Here is a 23,241-nt window from a genome sequence, read left to right on the forward strand (position 1 = left end):
TGGTGGTGGTAATGGTGGCGGTGGTAGTAGTGATGGTGGTGGTGGTGATGATGGTGATAGTGGTGGTAGTGGTGGTGATGATGGTAGTGGTGATGGTGGTGGTGGTAGTGGTGGTGATGGTAGTGGTGGTGGTGATGATGGTGGTGGTGGTAGTAGTGATGGTGGTGGTGGTGATGATGGTGGTAGTGGTGGTGGTGGTGATGATGTTGGTGGTGGTAGTAGTGATGATGATGGTGGTGGTAGTGGTGGTGATGATAACGATAGTGGTGGTGTTGGTGATGATGATGGTGTTGGTGGGGGTGACGGTAGTGGTGGTGGTGATGATGGTAATAGTGGTAGTGGTGATGATGTTGGTGGTGATGGTGATGATAATGGTAATAATGGTGGTGGTGGTGATGGTAGTGGTGGTGGTGATGATGGTGCTGCTGATGGTGGTGGTGATGATGGTGGTAGTTGTGGTGGTGATGATGATGATGGTAGTGGTGATGATGATGGTGGTGGTGGTATAGTGAAGTGGTAATGATATACTACTGTATTCTGCTCCTAAATTTAGAATTTATTGATAAATAAGATATAGAAATCAGACTCATGAAAGCCATAATATAAGTTTTATTACTGAAAAATACCACCTGGAAGTTACTTGGAGAAATGTGATTAGGAGGGCGGAGAGAACATGAATGGTTATTTTAATACATTCCATTCCAGAGTCTGGAGTGTAAATTCTTTCCTTTCCAGGTTAGAATGAACAGTGAACATGAAATGTTGCCTTTTAACACAATAATGAGGATTTTGTGGTTACTTTAGCAATTAGTAGGTAAATCACTGAAGAGTGTGATTAGTGAGTATCATGGTTAAAATTGTAAAACTCAATAAAATCTGACTTCTGAGGTTACATCGATTGGAACAGGGAATGTCAGAACAACTGCATCAAAGTTGGTGGGTCAACATGTAGAATGCATTTGGAGTCACATGAAAATGATGGCAATGGGAATAGAAAAGAGAACATGCATGAGAAACACAAAAATGCCATAATCTCTAGAACTTGGCAACTGACTACTAAGGTTTATGAGAGAGAGGGAGGAGTTTAGTGCCTGGAATTTTAATCCTACTTCATTTAGAAATGGTTACAGTAGGGAAAATTAGGAGAGCTAGTTGTGGTAAAAAACTGAGTTAATGCAGAATTCACTTTGGGTAGGTTTAGTTGGTCCCATGAGTGACGAAAATCCATTCATCAACTATTTACTGAACACTTACTATGCACAAACCACATAAGGGAGGTGTAGGAATAATTTAGAGTTTAGAAGGAAAGGACATTAAATACATACTGGCTGTTGCGGACAAGGCATTCATTTTGAAATGGAATTTCTGATATGTATATGCTTTTATTAACATTTTTATTGTGAAGAAATACATACTTACAATAGAAAAATGAGAAAATATAGGTAAAGAACTTATAATTGAATTATCCTGAAATCGTTGTGATGTCCATTTATTTGTGTGTATATGTAAATCTACACATAAATAGAATTGTATTTTTATAAACTTTAAAAACACATGTTAATAACTGGGGGAAATCTGCATGCATTCTAACAAGTAAAACAGCGTACAGTTAATTCAGAGAACATCTGGAATGCCTGGTGCTCAGAGTGGGAGAATAATGAACAATAACACCGAGAGGGGATTGAAACCACATGGCAGGCAGAGACTGCATCTGGGGATTATCTCTCCATTGCATCATTTCTTAGTTACAGGTCTTTGGGAATGATTTTTTTTTTTTAATGTTGCATTTTCCCCCACTGCTAGGCTTACTTTTGTGCATAATTTGTCATTTGAGAAAACATTGATGATATTTTCCCTTCTTTCAGTTATATGGCTATGCAACAACCGCAGATGGCTATGCACCAGAATATCCACTCCCCTTGATCATCAAAATTGAAGATGATAATGATAACGCCCCATATTTTGAACACAAAATGACTATCTTTACTGTGCCTGAAAATTGCCGATCTGGTAAGTTCACATTTTATAGTAGCATGATAAGAAGATTATTTGACATTTCATAAGTATTATAATTAAAGATGTTTACCTTTTATCATTGCATTTTATGCTTTTTCTGGTATTTCTGATTACACATACTTTTTCCCATTGGGAATTGTTGTTATATGACATTCGTATTAAGGGCCGTAAGTGACTCTGAGCAAACTTTCTTAAATTTAAGCAGATGCATAAGATAAAATATTATACATTTTCTCTTTTATATCATGATTTTATAATTCTGGCAGCATTTATTTGACTCAATTCTCTCTAGGGTGGGGTTGTTGCTGAAGATGGTGTTTGGTTTACCAATGCATGCTTAGAAAGTCTGCAGTGAAGGAAATGTTGCTCCGTTTTGCCACTGGGAAAAGTTGTTGTTCAGTATAAAAGGGGACTATACCCAGAAATTCATAGAGAATATTACAGGGGATTTACACGTGGACCAGGGATCATTTTTTCTTCCAGCAAAATAAGATGTTACTTTTTCATTAATTAATTAATTCATTCAGTGGTTTTTAAACAACTGTCACTTAAGGATATGTAGAAGCCTAAACGTAGGAAAAATTCAACTTTTCCTTCTAAGCAAGAAAAATATTCCAAAAAAAGTGATGTAACCAAACATACAGGAATGTCTATTTTATGGTGTCAAGGAATATTTTTTAACAGACATTTGAAATTCAAAGGATTTGACTTTTGTAGGCTATGTATGTGTAGTACGGGTTTATATTAAAATCTTATAATATCAGTGTTTTCCTGAATTCTCTTTATTAAATGACTGTTGGGTATTAGCTTTCATTGTAGCCTAGTTTTGTAACCAGTGTTTAGGATGATGGCAATTTTAGGAAAACACTAGATTTTTGCTTCCATTGAATTCCTTATTAATATTTTAAACACAATTATGTAGAACATTTTTAAATGTTTGACTTTCAAGGATATACTACATAAAACGTTCTAGTTTTATGAGATCATATACTTCTCAAAGGAAAACCTTTTTGTGCTCATCTTGCTACTCACATCTAGAAGGTAGCTAATTGATACATAAAGTAACTAACTGGTTAGATTAGTACACAACAGATCTCAATGTGCAACAGACAAATGCCATTCATATTAAATATAAAGATATTTTATATTTTTAGCAAGTATATATGTGTCACAGGTGCATTTTTGAAACTGTAAATAATTTGAATCTTTATAAAGTTTCAATACATTTTCAAGGAACCAGAAATATATCATGGCATGGAAATAGTGATCTGATATATAAAACATAAACATTGCCTTTTTTGGCATATCTTCTCAGCAAAATGAAAAAAAAAAATTAAACTGATTTGATGCTATGTGAAGCCAAGACTGTGACCCAAGACTACTGAGGGGTGTAACAAGACTGACTAGTTTATTTCCAAATGTTGCAAGAGCAGTTGTCATTTCCTGTGGCCTCCTCCATTCTGTTTCCATATACATATGTGTGTATAATATTGCTGTTTCACAATGCTAATGCAGTGTGTCTAATACTCTCATGTCTGGACTATGAAGCTTGTCTAAATGATACACAGACTGCTGCGTATGATTTTGTCTTGCATATATTAATAAGTATTTGTATACATCAATAATGTATCACATTTATTAAAGTATAAAAGGATAAAATATTTGTTATCATGTGAAAAGATGTGGTATTCCTCCGATTAACGTTATCAAGTTGGGTTATAAAAGAGACAAGGTATGCAGAGAAGGTCCCATTCAAAAATGGTCCATGAACACTTATACGCCATTGGTGAGAATATAAATTAGTTCATCCTCTGTGGAAAGCAGTTTGGAGATTGCTCAAAGAACTAAAAACAGAGCTACTATTTGAGCCAGCAATGCCATTACTAGGTATATACCCAAAGGAAAACAAATCATTCTACCAAAAGACACTTGCACTTGTATGTTTATTGCAGCACCATTCACAATAGCAAAGACATGAAATCAATCCACGTGCCCTTCAATGGTGGACTGGATAAAGAAAATGTAGTACACAAAGGCCATGGCATACTATGCAGCCATAAAAAATAATAAAATCATGTCTTTTGCATCAACAGAGATGCAGCCGGAGGCCATTATCCTAAGCAAATTAACACAGAAACAGAAAGTTAAATACCACATGTTCTCACTTATAAGTGAGAGTTGAACATTGGGTACACATAGACACAAAGATGGAAACAATAAACAATGGGGATTCCAAAAGGTAGGAGGGAAGGAGGAGGGAAGGGGCTGAAAAACTACGTATCTGGTACTATATTCACTACGCGGGTGATGGGATCCTTAGAAGCCCAAACCTCAGTATCGCACAATATACCCCTGTAACAAACCTGCATGTGTACCCCCAAATCTAAAATTAAATTAAGTTAAATTTAAAAATAGCCCATGAACTTGGAGAGAAAGAATTTCAGAACTACTGTTTCCAAAGGTAGTGTGGGAACTGTTCTCATATACGTAGAATACAAATCACGTTATTCACAGGAGCCACCTAACTGAAGTTCCCGAGTAAGGGAGGCTTGGAGACGTTTAGAACAGTTTCACATTCCTCAACTTAACAGTAAAACTAATCTACTTGTGGTTTTGGGGAGAATTTGCTACAGCAATGCCTTGATTTTATTTTGTTTATGATTCAATTATATGAGTGGAAATTTTTATCACTTTTGGATTTTTTTTAAACAGGAACTTCAGTGGGACAAGTGAGTGCCACAGATCTCGACGAACCTGACACTCTCCATACTCGTCTGAAATATAAAATCTTACAACAAATCCCAGACCATCCAAAGCATTTCTCCATACATCCAGATACCGGTGTCATCACCACAACTACACCTTTTCTGGATAGAGAAGTAATGATGATTAATTAACTTTCCAGTCATTAAACTACATTTAAACTGAGAATGAGAGAATGTTGCAATATGGCCACTCTGGCCTCCTTTCTCAGCATGCTTCTGTAGGCTGCGGTTAGGGCTTATCTGGAGATGTCCTCTGTCCTTACAGAGATGTTGGAAAAGTACCATATATTAGACAGGGTCTCTCTTGAAATCAGTAATCTGATTTGATCTGTTGATGATAAAATTGCTTTACATTTATTTTATTTTTGTTTTTAAAAAACTATTTTTATCTGACTCCAATATGCTTAACTTTTTAAATTAATAAACTTTGGTGTAGCAGCTTTGGGTTCACAGCATAATTTAGTAGAATGTACCAACCGAGGCCAGGCGCAGTGGCTCACGCCTGTAATCCCAGCACTCTGGGAGGCCTAGCCGGGCGGATCACGAGGTCAGGAGATGGAGACCATCCTGGCTAACACGGTGAAACCCTGTCTCTACTAGAAACACACAAAAATTAGCCAGGCATGGTGGTGGGTGCCTGTAGTCCCAGTTACTCAGGAGGCTGGGGCAGGAGAATGGCGGGAACCCGGGAGGCGGAGCTTGCAGTGAGCCGAGATCGCGCCACTGCACTCCAGCCTGGGCGACAGAGCGAGACTCCGTCTCAAAATAAAGAAAATACAGACAGTTCCCATAAACTCCCTATCCCCCCCAACTACACGTAGCCTTCCCTGCTATCAACATCCTGCCCCACAGTGGTGTATTTGGTACAACTGATACACTTATGTTGACACATCATTATTACCTAAAGTCCGTAGTTCTCACATTGTGGTTCACTCTTGGTGCTATATATTCTATGAGTTTGAACAAATGTATAAAGACGTGCATCCGTCATTATAGTATCGTCCAGAGTGATTTCACTGCCCTAAAATCCTCCTATTGAGGATTATTGTGCTTCTGTAGTACTTCTATTGATGGCTTCTTCCCTCTTAATTCCTGACAACCACTGATATTTTTACTGTCTCTATACTTTTGCCCTTTTTTAGAACATCATATAGTTGAAATAATGTAGTATGTAGACTTTTAAGATTGGCTTCTTTCGTTTAGTAATATGCTTTTACATTTCTTTCATGTCTTTTTAAGTCTTGATAGCTCTTTTCTTTTTAGCACTGAATAATATTTCATTGTCTGGTTGTACCAGTTTATGTACCCATTTACCTACCGAAGGACATCTTGGTTGCTTTCAAGTTTTGCCAATTATAAATAAAGCAACTTTAAATTTTAAAATGTTATATTAGACACACCACCTTTCCATTGTACCAATCAGCCAATATCTTGTTCTGTACTTTTATTTATGTTCTTTTTAAACAAAATTATATGTAAAAAAGAAGATTTGGGCCAGGCACAGTGGCTCACGCCTGTAATACCAGCACTTTGGCAGGCCAAGGCAGGCAGATTGCCTAAGCTCAGGAATTCATGACCAGCCTGGGCAACACAGTAAAACCCTGTCTCTATGAAAAATACAAAGATTACCTGGGTGTGGTGGCGGGTGCCTGTAATCGCAGCTACTCTGGAGGCTGAGGCAGGAGAATCACTTGAACCTGGGAGGCAGAGGTAGCAGTGAGCCAAGATCATGCCACTGCACTCCAGCCTGGGTGACAGAGCGAGACTCCATCTCAAATATATATAGACACACAGAAACACACACAGACACACACACACACATATGAATATTTGTACAATAATCATATCTAAACAGTGGTTGTGAGAATTGCAAGTTATAGGAAATAAAAGTGTTCATTAATGTACTTTTTCTTTTTTTTCCAGAAATGTGATACTTACCAGTTAATAATGGAAGTGCGAGATATGGGTGGTCAGCCTTTCGGTTTATTTAATACAGGAACAATTACTATTTCACTTGAGGATGAAAATGACAATCCACCATCTTTCACAGAAACTTCTGTGAGTATACCTCTCTATTCATTAATCTAGATTTATCTACTTTTTCAAAAAACATATCTAGAATTTGGTAGCTCTGTGAGATCACACAGTGTGATTTAAATAACTACTACTTACAGATAACATAGGGAGAAAAACATGATTTCTGTACAAATAATTGAAGTACTAGTTATTTCTGGATGCTAGGGAAATAACCATGCTCTTGGCTACCGAAGAGCTTCTTAGCCCTAGATGTGTTCATGTGTTCAACTTTTTTTTTTTTTTTTTGGTGTTAAGCTCGCTGTCAGATTCCTTAGCATTACATTTTGTATGTAGGGTGAAGGAGGAGAGGCTCTCTCTCTGGTGTTCTTTACATTTCAGCTTCTTAAGATGAATAAGGAACTAGCCTATGGAGACAGTAGTACAGGCTGGCTCACAACTCCAAACAAGCTCTTCCTGTACTATGAGTAAACTTTTCCTTACGCAGTAAACAATAAGATATATATATAAAAATATACGTGTGTGTGTGTGCATGTGTACATATATATATTTATATTTTTATGACCATAGTTTCAGGAAATGGTTCCCCTTTTCTGAAGTTTTGATAAAGAAACTTTCATTTTTTTCATTGATCTGTTCCAGAACACAAGTCAGAGAAGGAAAAACCTGCAAGCACAGTGATAGACATATTCATGTAATTTATTATATCAATCCCTACAATAACAATATATGAGGATATATTTGAACTCATGTTTCATATGAGGAAATAGAAAGTCTGTTAAGTCAAGATCTCATACTAACAAACCATATGCAAGGAATAACTAGGATTCAAATCTAGGTCTATTACGCTCCAGTGTCTGTCATCCTTCTATATGAATTCACCTTCTATCTCTAACAGATTCAATTTCCTACTTCTTTCAGTCTTTAATATCTTATGATTATGTAAGATATTTTTTGTGGAGGGCTATTGTTTAATGTCTCAAAAAAAGGGAAAACTTTTCTGCTAAAGATTTGCAAGTGAATCAAAAGTACATTTGGAAAGATTGGTGTGAAAACAATTCTTCCAGAAATTAGAAGTCAACATGTGTCATAATTACCTACAAGTACTGAGTGGTTAATATATTAACTTAAAACATTTATTAAGTGCTTACTGTGTAAAAATGGAAGATGATAGACTGTAAATATTATAGAGGTTCAGAGAAAAGACAAATCTGAGTTCTAGAATGATTAGGAAAATTATCTCAGAGAAGTTCAGAAGGTAAGACTTGGGGTAACCTTTGAAGAATGGAAAAGATATGAAAAGGCAATTTAGGAGGAAAGAACTAAGCTATGCATTAAATTTGTAAAATGTTTCCCAATATATTGAGGGCAGCTTTTTCACATCGTTTTATTTTTTCTTTAAATACATGTTTTAGAATATAAAGCCACATTTTCAAAGTTGTAAATTGATAATAATAAGGGACAATTCTTTCAGTATGTTACAGAAGTAGAAGAAAACAGAATTGACGTGGAGATTTTAAGAATGAAGGTACAGGATCAGGATTTGCCAAACACTCCTCACTCAAAGGCTGTATACACAATCCTACAAGGAAATGAAAATGGAAACTTCAAAATTAGCACAGATCCAAATACAAATGAAGGAGTGTTGTGTGTTGTCAAGGTAAACAAATAAAATAATCAGGCTATGCTTTAAAATATCCTAACTCATGCACTGATTTTAAGAGATAATTCTTATGTGTATATGACTAGAATACTGCAATGCAAGGCCAAATGATTTATATTGGATTATATAAACTTTTTTTTTCCTAATTCTCTTACCCTAATTTTCTCTCATAGAAGAAAGTCACATCAGGTACAAAACTCATTGTTCTTTACATGAAGAAAACCAAGACAGAGAAATATTGAATACTGAACCAGTTATTTGCTTTAGAAGGGGTCTTAGATACTCACTTGTCCAAAGTTCTATTTTATAAGAACACACAAAAGAAGAAAATGGAAGAATCACATTTGAAATCAAGCCTCAGCTATTCAACTCCTTTCATGTTCATATTATATTTTATTTTTGCCTCTCTATGATGTATTCTGCAAGAGAGACTATTGCACTAAATATTCAGCAACTTTTCTCATTAATCCTCCTGTATTCCAGGTAGCCATTGCTTTGGAGTTTAAAAATTTACTTGCAATTACTGGTTTCTAGGATGATTACTTTAACTGGACCTAATTATTTTTAGTCCATCTATCCATAGCTCTCACTAATTTCTTGCATAGTTTCCTTCATCAATTTCTTAGAGACAATATAAGTCCTCAGAAGGTTCAGGCAGACATTGTGTTCTCCTGATAAGATTTTTAGAAAATATTCTTTAATTATTGAACCATCTACTTTTTCTTTCTTTATTTCTTTTCCTTTCCTGGTTGCAGGTTTTTTTCCCCCTTGATTTTTTTTTTTTTTTTTCACCCTTTAAACGTTATTTTAGTATTCTTTCTAATTATTCAGTTTAGGACTGTATTAGTTTGTTTTCATGTGGCTGATGAAGACAAACCTGAAACTGGGAACAAAGAGAGGTTTAATTGGACTTATAGTTTCACATGGCTGGGAAGGCCTCAGAATCATGGTGGGAGGCAAAAGGCACTTCTCACATGGCAACAGCAAGAGAAAAATGAGGCAGAAGCAAAAGCAGAAACCCCTGATAAACTCATCAGCTCTTGTGAGACTTATTCACTATCATGAGAATAGCACAGGAAAGACTGGCTCCCATGATTCCACTACCTTGCCCTGGGTCCCTCCCACAACAGGTGGGAATTCTGGGAGACACAAATCTGGTTGAGATTTGGGTGGGGACACAGCCAATCACATTAAGGACCAAGCGCTTTCATCAGGAACTAAACAGCCTGAAATCTAATGTGCTTTGAAAAGGTGCTGTTAAATATCATTCTATCTTTTGACTCAGGCATAGAGTAACTGCTGTATTATAGCCAAATTTCTATCTAATTATTTATACTAGTTTGGAGACAATTTAGTAGTCACTGTTATCCCACATAATAAGCAATGAAATCATCTGACTTTTTTCATACACTTATCTTGCATTTCTGTTAATATTTAAACTTAAAATCAAAAAGGCTGAAGGCAAGATCTTCCAAAAGAAAAATGAGAAGAAAAATGGGTTGAATCTGAGAATCAACAATTTTGCATTTGGCAATGTTTGTCACTTTAGGAAGCTAATTATTAGTCTTTAACTGTGTTAGCCCTAACTTTGGGTTACATTTTAAATGTAAAAATGATATTCCTTTGTAGAAAAATTTGAAATTAGAAGCCTTATATATAATGTTATATATTGACTTATTAAGGTATGCTTATTTAACAGCCATTGAACTATGAAGTCAATCGCCAAGTTATTTTGAAAGTTGGTGTAGTTAACGAGGCACAATTCTCTAAAGCAGCGAACTCACAAACTCCTACAATGTGCACTACAACTGTCACCGTTAAAATTATAGACAGTGATGAGGGCCCTGAATGCCACCCTCCAGTGAAAGTTATTCAGAGTCAAGATGGCTTCCCAGCTGGCCAAGAACTCCTTGGATACAAAGCACTGGACCCGGAAACAGCCAGTGGTGAAGGCTTAAGGTGATGTACTTTTCAAAAAGCTCCTTAGTTTTAATTGTTATGTAAATTGGTTTTAAAGTTAGGAATGTTTCTTGTATTTTCAAAATGACAGATTTTAAGATCATGTCCCTTCTTTGATTTGACCATGTATATTTGATTTCTAAAAATTAGGTATCAGAAGTTAGGGGATGAAGATAACTGGTTTGAAATTAATGAACACACTGGCGACTTGAGAACTTTAAAAGTACTCGATAGAGAATCCAAATTTGTAAAAAACAACCAATACAATATTTCAGTTGTTGCAGTGGATGCAGGTGAGTGCCATTTTCTACAGATAAAGTATAAATATAGAATATGTTTTTAAGGAAACCTTGGGGTGAAATCTGTTTATTTCTAGACAAAACATAATTCAAACAATGTTTGCATTATTATTGTTCATGTTATTGGAGATCACCCAATTTTGGCTCCAGTGCATCTATAATGCAAAGCTATGAGGTAGTGAATGGCCAAAGCTTAAGGCTTAATTATATCACAATAAATTTAAATGTAATTACATCACAATTAAAATTAAAGTCTAAGATTTCAAAGATGATCTATATTATTAATTTTTGCTGAGGAAATGGTGGCATATTCAAGGATCACCATTTTTTTCAGAAGTACAGGTTTAGATACATGATGATTTGAGCTTGCTGAAAGGGTTCAACACACCTAAAACAGTTGGATTCAAAGTAAGTTTGTTCTGAGCTTCTCTTAATGGAGAACGAATCATTTATCCTATTTTATAAAGGAATGGTCAAACAATGACTTAAGTCTTTTGTGGTGGTTTGCAATCTTCTACCAAGGTCAATTTTAGAATCGATTCTGTAAAGAATGTCTTCCAAATGTAGTAAAGTAGTGATCTGGAACTTCTTTTGAACATATACATTTCTATCAGTAAACCACTTGTTAGTATGTTTAAATATATATTTATGAATGTTTTTAAATATTTGCTATCATAAGTATTTATGTACATGTTCTACTATATTAATGTATACATCATAAAAATATGCAGAAGATATTAAAAGAGGATGATAAAAATATAAGTAGAAGCTACACTCATTTTATCATATTGATGACAAATTTACCATAAATTGTGGCAAATTGCCATAAATAATAAAGATAAATGAACTTGGGATTTTATAACATAGCCTATTCTTTTGACTACGTGCCTAATCCAAGAAAGTTTCCACTCTTTTTATCTGCATATGCTGGATGTTCGACACAAACTAGCTGATACAGCAATGCTATAGGTTTTTTTACTGCATCTGTTGCATTTATTTAGAAGGAATGGGTGAATGTATTAATAAATACATATCAAATTCCATGATAATTAATACAAGTTGGCAGCAGTGAAAATGTTCTTGCTTATTTATTTGTCCTTGTGACTTTTTTTATAACAAAATGCAAACAATGTGTTCTCAGATATTATACCCTATTTTTTTTCTATGATTGCAAAGAATACTTTATGTTTACTCATTTATTCTGCAACTGTTGGTTTGTCTATTAAGTTCTAAGTATTAGACAAGCTGACATGGAAATTAAGAATGTTAAGATAAGGCCAAATTCTTACATGATATCAACTATAGAATTATTATATTTTCACAAGAGATTCTATGGTGTGCGAACTTTCCTCGTAAAGAATGTACGGATATTATCAGAAGTGGAGATCAGTTAAGAGCTGCTCAGATTAAGGATGAAAGAGAAGAGATTACAGAAATGCAGAGGCGTAATTTTTAAAAAATAAAATAATGTCTGAAGCAGAGAAAATTATGGAGAACACAGTATTTAAAAATTAACTTTGTTTTTTGGTGCTAAAAGACAATGTCTATAAGCACAGTCATCATAGTGTAAGAAAATAAAAAGCAAACTTCAACAAATTTATATTCCATGGCTATAAGATAACCTGGGTGTGCTTAAGAAAAAGTAAAGATAAGGATGTTACACGTTTTAGTGAAAAACCATATAGGGATATGAAGGATTTTGTTTCTTTGAACCTTAATACACACACACACACACACACACACACACACACTTTGTTCTGATGCTCATGAATATTCCTGGATGATAATCTAGGTATTCTTCTACCTTTCTTAGAATCCAACTTTCTTTCTTGTGTCAATCCTCTATCAGTCAGGCTGTCAGTCGAGAAAGCACTGTTTTATATGCCTTCCACGAAGAGTAGCATTGCTCCTCCTGTCTGAAATTCAGGTCCCTTAACTTCTTCAAATAAATGGCAATGACAAGGTTTGTGATCGTTTCCATTAGTCTGGATTCAGTTCTTCTCTAAATACCTTTTGACCTGGGAATAACAATTATCATATATGGTGTGGTTTCTGTAGAAAAGGCTGCTTTCATTGTTTCTCATGTATATTCTGTTCTCTTGACGAGATTAATTATGAGTTCAATTTTGTATAAAGACCTTTTTTCTTTGTAAACCATCCCTTTCCAAGTATCTGGCAGAAAATGTGGTATACATATACGCAGTGCAGGTGCTGATATTTGTCATTCCTTTGTTGTTTGAGAGTCCTATGAATCTCCAGGTTATAAATTTCACTACAAAAAGCTTTACAATTCTAGGGATATAATTAGCACTTGGAAAAACTGATTTTAATGTAGAAAATTGAGATTAAACATTTACAAAGTGCTTCTTTATTCTTCCCTTCTGCAAAAAGGATTTTCTTAAGATAACAAATATTTAAGGGTTGTCATGTAGAAGTGGCAAACGTTTTGCATGGATAGTCCAAAAAGAACATGAGCAAATTATAGGAAATTATTAGGAGGCATATTGTAGCTTAATAAGTAAAAATTTAAATCTTTTAACAATTTTAAACTTTATAGAATAGGCTGATTTATAAGGTAGTGATTCTAGTTACTGAAACATTTGAGTAGCAATAAAAAAACTACTGCTTTTCAGAATTGCTGTTGAAGTGTTATGAAGATTTTTAGTTAACCCAAGATGTACTTTCTAGCTCTGTGTTTGTGACGTTTCTTACTCATTTATACTTGGCATTTGCTTATGTGCTTAATTTATGGTAAGTTTTAGAAGTAAATAAACACACCCAATGACCTTTCACCATGCTCAGCTATTATCAGTAATTACTTATTTTTGGCTGTTTACCTCTTCCCGGGGTAAAATAAAAACTTACCATCAACCTCTTGTAATTTTTGATATCTTCTAAGACAAGCTTGTCCAACCTGTGGCCTGCAGGCAGCATGCAGCCCAGCATGGCTTTGAATGTGACCCAACAAAAATTCACAAACTTTCTTGAAACATTATAAGATTTGTTTGCAACATGTATTTTTTAGCTCATCAGCTATCATTGGTGTTAGTGTATTTTATGTGTGGCTCAAGACAAATTCTGTTTTCAGTGTGGCCCAGGGAAGCCAAAATATTGGACACCCCTGTTCTAAGACCTTCTCAGCTTTGGCTTTGATTGCCTTCCATGTAAATAATTTCAAGCATGTTTCACTCTGTTTTTATCAACATGCTTAAAACAGAGACTGTAATAGAGAACAGTAAGTTATGGGATAAATGTTGGTTGAATATGTGATTAAATAAATCTTGATTTGCATTCCTATAATTACCACACTTTTATTAGATTTTTAAAGTGTGTTTTCTCACCATTCTTCTATAAAGAGAAAGATTTTCTGCTTAAATTTTAAAAGGTGAAATTACACTATATATATCAACTCATCTGTAGTGCATGTAACTAAATTTTTTACTTTATAAAGGCCTCTTTTTCACATTATTCATTTCTTTGTTAGTTTGCTGATTTGAAAGTTGTTACTTATATTCAAATTTATTTGCTGTTTTCTGGCAGTCTCAAAGTATTTATATGCTATTGTACATTTCTTCTCCTAATAGCTATATCTCTGTTTTATTTCTGGATATTTTTAAACTTGTTCAGATAGTTTTAAAATAGGCATAAATAGTAGTTACTTTATTTAAACAATTAGTTTAAAAATCACTGAATAAATTAATTTTGTAGTTATTCACCAGAAAAAAATTTTCCTGAAATACACTACATGATACGACTTAGGGTTATTTCAAATTAAAAAGAAAAATAAATTATATTTGCACGCAAGTTATCGTAGTCTTCATGGTAAATTCAACACACATGTTTCAGAATATGGACCAGTATTTAAAGCAAAAACATGAAAAACTGCATCAATTACCTTTCTGTTTATTTCAATTTTGATATCTTATCATTTATTATAGTTTATTATCCTTTGACAAATGGTGGGATTTGACATGTCTCTGAACTTCATTATTTCTTAAACACAAATAATGGGCACTATTTTAACTAAAAATACTATGTGTGAAGTCTTAGGCCATTAATAGTGGCAATCAACAGATGAGTATGAGACAGTTCCTGTTGTCAGGAACATATGAATGGCATTAGGGCAGAGATGAAAACTTATTTTTCTGGCTTATTCAATTCAATGTTTTCAAGTATAAAAATAGGAACTGCATTATGTTCAATGTGTTAGTATGAAGTTATAGTTAGCTGGGAAATACTGGGCAAATCACTAGGCTCTCGAGGTGAATACAACTTACTATGCTATTTTTGCAGTTCAGTGTGTGAGCCAAGGTATTAGCAAAGAGTTCTGAGAAAGCACTGGAATATGGCTGCCATTGTCTGTGGAAGTCACAAGTTTTGTGAGGAGGTGACATTTGAGTAGATTCTTGAAGATAATAGTGTGTTACCTGGCAAAGAAGAGGAGAAAAGTATTCCTAGGAGTGGCAACCTACAAAGCAGACAGGAAGGGAAACACCTAGTGCATTTCTAAAGAAGTTTTCAAGGTTTGGACAAAGAGTATATGATGCAATGCAGAAGCTGAGAAAGTGATTGATAACCAAATGTAAAAGGATGAATATATGCGCTGCATAAAGAAGGATTTAAGGCATCCATTTGATTTTCAACAGGTCATTCTGTAGTGACCTTCCTCATAATCTCATACCTTTTAATTCTGAAAAGCACCTGAAGAAATTATCTGATTCAGCTCTAGTCTTCAAAGAAAAATGACACGTCCCTATTTTGTAGCCTCGATGTCTGAAATCCAGGAAGCATGTATGCGAACTCAAGCTCAGACAGCTAGTAGAAAGCAGATGTCAACTGTATATTTTATAAATTGTTGAAAATAAATACATTTTCATGTGAAGAAATAACCTATTTTTAATTTATCTTAGTTGGCCGATCTTGCACTGGAACATTAGTAGTTCATTTGGATGATTACAATGATCACCCGCCTCAAATTGATAAAGAAGTGACCATTTGTCAGAATAATGAGGATTTTGCTGTTCTGAAACCTGTAGATCCAGATGGACCTGAAAATGGACCACCTTTTCAATTCTTTCTGGATAATTCTGCCAGTAAAAACTGGAATCTAGAACGAAAGGATGGTATGTAATTATGCTAAATGTTATGGTCAGTAGGGACTTCAGATTGGTGATGGTCCTTTCATCTTAGTTTATCATAATAAATACACATTTATTTAAGGAAATTATTTTATTAACCCTAAAAACAATATCTTTTTTAAAAAAAAAATTGATGCCATTATGGTGAGCTTAGACTCTTGTTCTGAATATCCTTTAAGAAAACATGTAAGTCCCTTTCTAATTAACATTTGAGCAGCATGTTAAGTATAGACTAGTTTAATATCAGCATAAAGCAACAAAAATTACTTTTCTGGCTCTTCTGAGAAATCAAAAATCCAAAAAAAAATGAAAAATTAGGATTTATATTCTAAATTGATTCCTGTCCACTGAGAACATCAAGTAGGAATAATATTGCTATCTAAACATCCTAGCTGTATATATTCTCTCTTTTTTTCCCTAGGTAAAACAGCCATTCTTCGTCAACGACAAAATCTTGAATATGACTATTATTCTGTGCCTATTAAAATAAAAGACAGGCATGGTTTAGTTGCAACACATGTGTTAACAGTGAGAGTATGTGACTGTTCAACTCCATCCGAGTGTAGAACGAACAGTAAAAGTGCAAGAGACGTTAGACCAAATGTAATACTTGGAAGATGGGCTATTCTTGCTATGGTGTTGGGTTCTGTATTGTTATTATGTAAGTATATTATCATTATCTAGAATGTGTTAGCTAAGATTTTATCTAATATTTTTGAAACATGGAAGTTTTTTATATTAATAGCCTTTGGGAAATGTGTTCTTTTAAAAATATTGTATCTATTTTATGTCTTGGTGCTTTGAGTGATAGAAGAAACATATCAGTAACAGCAGATTAAATTTAAAGTAAGTTTCAGAGGTGGTAGCCTTAGTTCTTCAATAATTATCTGTGAGACAGTGGGTAAATTATTTCCTCTTTTTTGAACTCATTTTTCCATGTGTAAAATGAAGAAGCTGCATAAAACTATGAAGATTCCGTCCATATAAAATAATATGGTCTTTGAACCAGCCATGTTTATGTAGGGAATACACACATAGAAAAAGAATTTGTGAAAACAGAGCTATTCCAAAATTTACTCAGATATTTATGTTCCATATTATTAATGAAGTGATTTAGTATCATCATAAGACTAACTCATGGAAATGAGTGGAAAATTGTCATATGAGCCACTGAGGAAAAGCAATACAGGCAAAGGATGCTAAGATTTTGCATTCTGCAAACTGTTATTTGGAGGTACAAACGTAATAGAAATATTGTCCACGCTTAATGAAGTCTGCCTTTTTCTCTCTCTTTCTTCCTGTTTCTTTCTTCCTTTCCTTTTCTTTTTCTTACTCTCTCCTCTGACTCTAAAGAACCCATTTGCATTTATGAACTTTTCCTATAATCTTTACTGTATCCTAATTCATTGATCTGAGTTTCAGATTAAACTGAATATTCCTCTTAGCACTTTATTAGTTGATGTACACTTTTGAAACTGGACACCAATTTTATGTAATTGCCTTTCTTGTTTGTATTTATGCCTAATGTTCTTCATCTTGTTATTCTAAGCCCTTTAAGTGTGTTCTGTGTGATTTTAACTACTAATGATGCTATCTTAAATTTCGGTTAGATGAAGTTACCATTTCAATGTAGAAGAAATAAAAGACACACATAAGTTAATTCTGGACCTGAGAAGAGAGTGTTATTAATCTCTTTAAGCTACAAATAGTATAAATACATTTTTAAAATATTCTGTTTTTAAATCTTGTGACCTAAAGAACTCAATTTGTGGAATGAATTTTTTGAGACATATGCAAGACTTTAAAAAAATCATGTAATCAAATGATTTAATGTCTGTGTTTTACTTTGATCTTTTTTGCTTTTTAGGTATTCTGTTTACATGTTTCTGTGTCACTGCTAAGAGAACAGTCAAGAAATGTTTTCCAGAAGACATAGCCCAGCAAAATTTAATTGTATCAAATACTGAAGGACCTGGAGAAGAAGTAACGGTAAATCAGATTTCACATCCCTTTGAATTGTATGGTGAACAAATGATGACAGATTATTACACAACAATGTCAGTGATAATATCACTAATGTTTATTGAGCACTTACTATGCTAAGCAGAGTTTCAAGTGTCCTCAATGTTTTAAATCCTTTAAACCTCCCAATTCTACAGGGCTAGGGTTGTCACAACAAACTGAGTGACTTAAACAATAGAAAAGGATTGTTTCACAGATCTGGAGACTAGAAATTAGAGATCAAGGTGTTGGCAGGTCCATGCTCCCTCTGAAGGAACTGGGGAGAGATCTGTTCCAGGACCCTTTCCTAGCTTCTGCCAATTCCCTGGCTTATGGCAGTGTAAATTAGATCTTCATATGGCGTTCTCCCTGTGTGCATGTCTGTGTCCAAATGTCCCCTTTTTATAAGGATACTGGTCGTATTAACTTAGGGACCTACTCTAATCCCATATCTTAACTAATTGCATCTATAATGACCCTATTTCCAAATAAGTTCACATTCTGAGTCACTGAGGGTTAGGACATATGAATTTTTAGGGGACTCAGTTCAACCCATCACACCTATGATACTATTATTCTGATTTTATGTATGAGGAACAGAGAGGCACAGCAGGCAAGTGATTTGCCTATGGTGAAAAAAAATGAAAATGAATGGTTAGTTTCCATTTTTCAAATTCACTTTATCTCTCTAATTTTACTTTCAGGAAGCAAATATTAGACTCCCCATGCAGACATCCAACATTTGTGACACAAGCATGTCTGTTGGTACTGTTGGTGGCCAGGGAATCAAAACACAGCAAAGTTTTGAGATGGTCAAAGGAGGCTACACTTTGGATTCCAGCAAAGGAGGTGGACATCAGACCTTGGAGTCCGTCAAGGGAGTGGGGCAGGGAGATACTGGCAGATACGCGTACACAGACTGGCAGAGTTTCACCCAACCTCGGCTTGGCGAAGTAAGTTCCACTGTCTTCGAGGTCATATTACGTGGAAGTTAAATGCTAGTTACAAATCAGAATTTCCCAAAAGTTTTACTCCTCATATACCTGGAAGTCGACATCTTTTAAGTGTTGGATTATCATAGATGTGGATGTCTGGCTTAAACCCAAAGAGAAACAGTTTATGAAAGTTTGTCTAGGAGTGCCATGTGTAGATGTGTTTACAAAGGATAAAAAGTTGACAGCCTCTTCCCTAAAAATTAACAGAAAAACCAGCTGGAGTGAAATATTTATTATATAGGAATGAATGGATCATAATAAATTACAAACATTTCTCAGTGTGCTTGAGTTCTTTGTGTGGTTATGAAGTCCTGGCTATCAAAATCAACCAGATAAATTGTTGAGCTTTTAGTTTGAGTTTTAGTTCCTTGTTTTGTTTTATGCTCAGATTAATCAGTATAGGTTTGATATTAGCCAGTTTAATATATTACAGTGTCACAGTTATGTAGTAGTGTATAAACATAGGAATCATAGCCTATATTGGTTTTCCTCAAATATGTGATGAAGCTAACAAAGATAAATTTCAAATATACGTGTTTTATGTTCAAATGGAAAATTATAAATGAGTTGTGTGATATATGTGTAGTCTTAATTTTTATAAGTGTGCTCACTAGAAGCATTTATTTATTTGCTGTATTTTAAGAGTGACTATAATACAGACCAATCCTGTGCATTTTTTATATATAGGAGTCGATTAGAGGACACACTCTGATTAAAAATTAAACAGTAAAAGGTAAATCAAAGACATCATTTTTCTGCTAATATGTTTAGGTGTTTTTAAAAAAATAATAAAATGTGCTCTTTTTTGATACAGAAGGTGTATTTGTGTGGACAAGATGAGGAGCATAAACATTGTGAAGACTACATTCGTTCGTATAACTATGAAGGCAAAGGTTCTCTGGCCGGCTCAGTAGGGTGCTGCAGCGACCGGCAGGAAGAAGAGGGACTGGAGTTTCTAGATCAACTGGAACCCAAATTTAGGACATTAGCAAAGACATGCGTCAAGAAATAAATGTGCCTTTTAATAGTGTAATATCCACAGATGCATAAGTAGGAGTTTATTACATGCAGAATGTTAGCAGCATCTGCTAATGTTTTTGTTTATAGAGGTAAACTTCATCATGTATAGGTAAGGGTACTATAAATATGAGATTCCCCTGCATTCTCCTTGTCTGGTATAACTTCCGTGTTCTCTAGAAATCAAGGTTTTGTTTGTTAATTCTCTTTTAGGTGCATGTATATATTGCCCTAGTCATGACTGTACTGTACACTTTCTTGCACCTTGTATTTGAAAACTGATGTTACTTTTGTGCCGTGGAAGAGCATTTGGGAAAGCTGGGTATTATAGAGGCCAATGAAAGGTGAATTTGTGTTGTAGATGTACAAATTAAATATTTTCTTCAAAATCTTGGGGAGAATTATGTTCTTAGAAATATTTTCTTTGGGGCCAGATAATTGCATTCTGTCCACCTGAGTGGTTTAAAAAGGACTTTTAAGTATTCATCAGTGCAGTCTTCAGTTTGGTGATTAAGCTCATTTCTCTTTTACACTTTTGTACTCCTCAGAGCAGTGCTCCCAGCATTGTTTTCTTTCAGGATCCTTCAGAGCTCGGTCCTTGGACCTCTGCCCATGTGGATTTGTTATCAGGTCCCTTCAACTTCTAGGATTATTGGAAAGATAAGGACCAGAACAAGCTCACAGCAAACTTGAGGGGCAGAGATTTTACGAAGATTACCTGAGAAGATTTCCATGAAAGAATTGCAACCCCGAGGTTCCTGGGTTGACTCAGGCTCACAAATATGTTTCATTTGCTCAATATGGCTTGCTACTAACATTTTAAAAATGTGAATACGTTAGCAAAAACATTCACTCTTGAGTTTGGCATAGGCCCACCTTATCTGTGGTTGCCACCTGGCATCTCAAGCATTTGAACAACTAGCCCTGATGGCGTTAGGCTGCAACTCTGATATACAGAGATTAGCACCTTGAATATGCCAAAAATTGAATTATCATCTGTATTAATAGTTAAGACTCAACCTAAATTTATAGTTACTTTAAGAAAATGGGCAGTCAGAATTAGGGACTAGAATGTTTATGAGAAATCCCGTCTCTACTAAAAATACAAGAAATGAGCCGGACGTGGTGGTGCATGACTGTAATCCCAGCTACTCGGGAGGCTGAGGCAGGAGAATCGCTTGAACCTGGGAGGCGGAGGTTGCGGTGAGCTGAGATTGTGCCATTGTACTCCAGCCTGGGTAACAAGAACAAAACTCTGTCTCAAAAAAAAAAAAGAAATCTATTACTGCAACACTTACCAAACATTTGTGGAATGATGAATAAATGAATGCACACATTCAGAAATAATTTTGAATGCATAACATTTTAACAGGATAATATATTTTATTAATCTAAAAAGAAACTATATATTTAAATAGCATTTTCATAGCCATTTGTGTGGCAAACTCTATAAATTATAAACAATAACAGTATGGAAATTTCTCATCCAGAAAACACAAAGACTTAAAAAAATCTATTAACTAGTTAACTACTTTTAAAAATGAGTGGCTTTTAAGAAAATGTTGGGACTAGTCTTCTTATTGTCAGTTCCAAATTAAAGGTGCTTCTTGATATGAAACTGGATATTGGATCAAAAGAAAAAAGTGATTTTAATAAATCAGGTTTTATTTCACAAGGTATCCATAATATATAATTTTTATAACCATTATAAAATATTTCTGTGGTCATGCAATTTTTGTTTTCTGATGTACAGGTTGCTCTGATGATAATATCAATTCTAAAATTTTAAAATATAAATTTGGACATTTATCATAAGTTACATTCTTGAATGTAGGTACAAAATGTTCTTGGAGCAATTAAAAATCATTAACTGAACCTTAACTTTAATTGTACTTTTATGTTCAGATATAAATTTTCTTTTCCATAATTAAGCAAGTGAAAAGAAATATGAAGACAAACGAACATGTAGAAATTAAATTTCAGCTAATGATTTTTAATTGCTCCAAGAACAATTTGTATGTACACTCAAAAATGTAATAATTAATGTCCACAGGTAGATATCTTAGCAAGAGAAGATACTTTAAAAGCATTAGAAAAATTATTAGAAAATGTGGGAAATAAATTTGTATTAACCAGTTTTGGCTATTTAAAATATTTTCAAAATATCGTTAGAGTTTATCTCAGAGAAACTTTGACTTTTGGTTTAGTTAGGCAAATCAAAATCTTTCTGTTTACTCCCAAAATTAAAAGTTTATTGTGTGATTGATAAAATGTGTGACACTCTATCAGAATGCTTACAAATTTCATTTGTTAATAAAATATTATATTTCATGAATTTATTTCATATAACTTGTCAGTTAATTGTCAATTAATAAGTTAATAGTTATGAATGCTTTTTCTAGAATTAAATCAGTATTGAGGAAGATATACAGTTAAATTTTCTTATCTTGTTTCAGATCTCAAATATTTCATGTGAAAAAATTTCATGAGAACACCAAGATAGATGAAAATCACTGTAATTTTATAAGTGAGCTTCATTAGACATGTCCTAATTTTACTGAACTTCTGCTTACTCCTGTGCTTATTAAAAGTATTTCATAAAACTTGACATCTATGCATATCTTTACTTTCAGAAAATGTCATAGGCTGTGTTATTTAGAAAATGCTCAAAATAGATGTTTTAGAGTCAAAAATGTTTATTATCACAGAAAAGCTAACTCCCTTTTTATTGTATGTTAGTTATGAAAGTTCTGTACTAGTTGAAAAACCTAAATGAAATTAGAAACAAACAATGTATATTGCTGCATTTTTCTACTCTCTTTTATCTACTTTTCTAATAAATCTGAAGGAGTGTTGCATTTGACTAGGCATTGCATTTGTCTTTCTGTTTTTGTAGAAAAAAAGAAAAAAGAAGTATAGCAGGAGAAAACATTACTAAGAATGGATAGACTCTTGCATATTTTATAGGGCCCAATAAAATTAAGTTAGCATAGTTTTTCAAAACTCTTCAAAAAAATAATGTTTACATAAAAAATAAAAATCACATATATATTACCTCAAATCCTTCCTACCAAAACCAAAATAACTTTTTTAAATAGCTATTTTAAATAGACTAATTTAAGTGTATTAGAAGGATTATAAAAACAAATGTGTGAAGTACATTTATAATATGTATTTTATAAAGCTAAGTCTTTTACTATTTTAAGATATTCACTTCTTAGAGTAAGTTTTTTGATTGATGGAAATAAATATCCTGTCATAAATCAATATACAGAGTTAGCAGTTGTTTATTCCCTAACCTGATGATGAAGGACAGTAGGGATATATTAAGCTTGGTAAGATGACTGCCTGATA

General features: G+C 34.0%; 1 protein-coding gene across 2 annotated transcripts in view; it reads left to right on the forward strand.

Moving 5' to 3' along the window:
• The window catches only part of DSC1 (desmocollin 1), a 35,258-nt gene extending 12,608 nt beyond the window's left edge, over window positions 1–22,650 (forward strand). The window contains exons 6-17 of one of the 2 annotated variants that reach the window (XM_023207497.1): window positions 1,866–2,010; window positions 4,729–4,895; window positions 6,705–6,839; window positions 8,290–8,475; window positions 10,178–10,437; window positions 10,588–10,730; window positions 15,647–15,859; window positions 16,296–16,535; window positions 17,742–17,863; window positions 18,580–18,828; window positions 19,558–19,603; window positions 19,685–22,650. In XM_023207497.1, the coding sequence (XP_023063265.1) occupies window positions 1,866–2,010; window positions 4,729–4,895; window positions 6,705–6,839; window positions 8,290–8,475; window positions 10,178–10,437; window positions 10,588–10,730; window positions 15,647–15,859; window positions 16,296–16,535; window positions 17,742–17,863; window positions 18,580–18,828; window positions 19,558–19,593 (1,896 nt within the window). In that variant the 3' untranslated portion in view covers window positions 19,594–19,603; window positions 19,685–22,650. The remainder of the gene's footprint in view (window positions 1–1,865; window positions 2,011–4,728; window positions 4,896–6,704; window positions 6,840–8,289; window positions 8,476–10,177; window positions 10,438–10,587; window positions 10,731–15,646; window positions 15,860–16,295; window positions 16,536–17,741; window positions 17,864–18,579; window positions 18,829–19,557; window positions 19,604–19,684) is intronic. The other variant, XM_023207495.1, reaches the window with a different exon arrangement.
• The last annotated feature ends 591 nt before the right edge of the window (window positions 22,651–23,241 follow it).

Source organism: Piliocolobus tephrosceles, chromosome 18 (genome assembly GCF_002776525.5).
Source record: "Piliocolobus tephrosceles isolate RC106 chromosome 18, ASM277652v3, whole genome shotgun sequence".
In the NCBI taxonomy this organism is placed as follows: Eukaryota; Metazoa; Chordata; class Mammalia; order Primates; family Cercopithecidae; genus Piliocolobus; species Piliocolobus tephrosceles.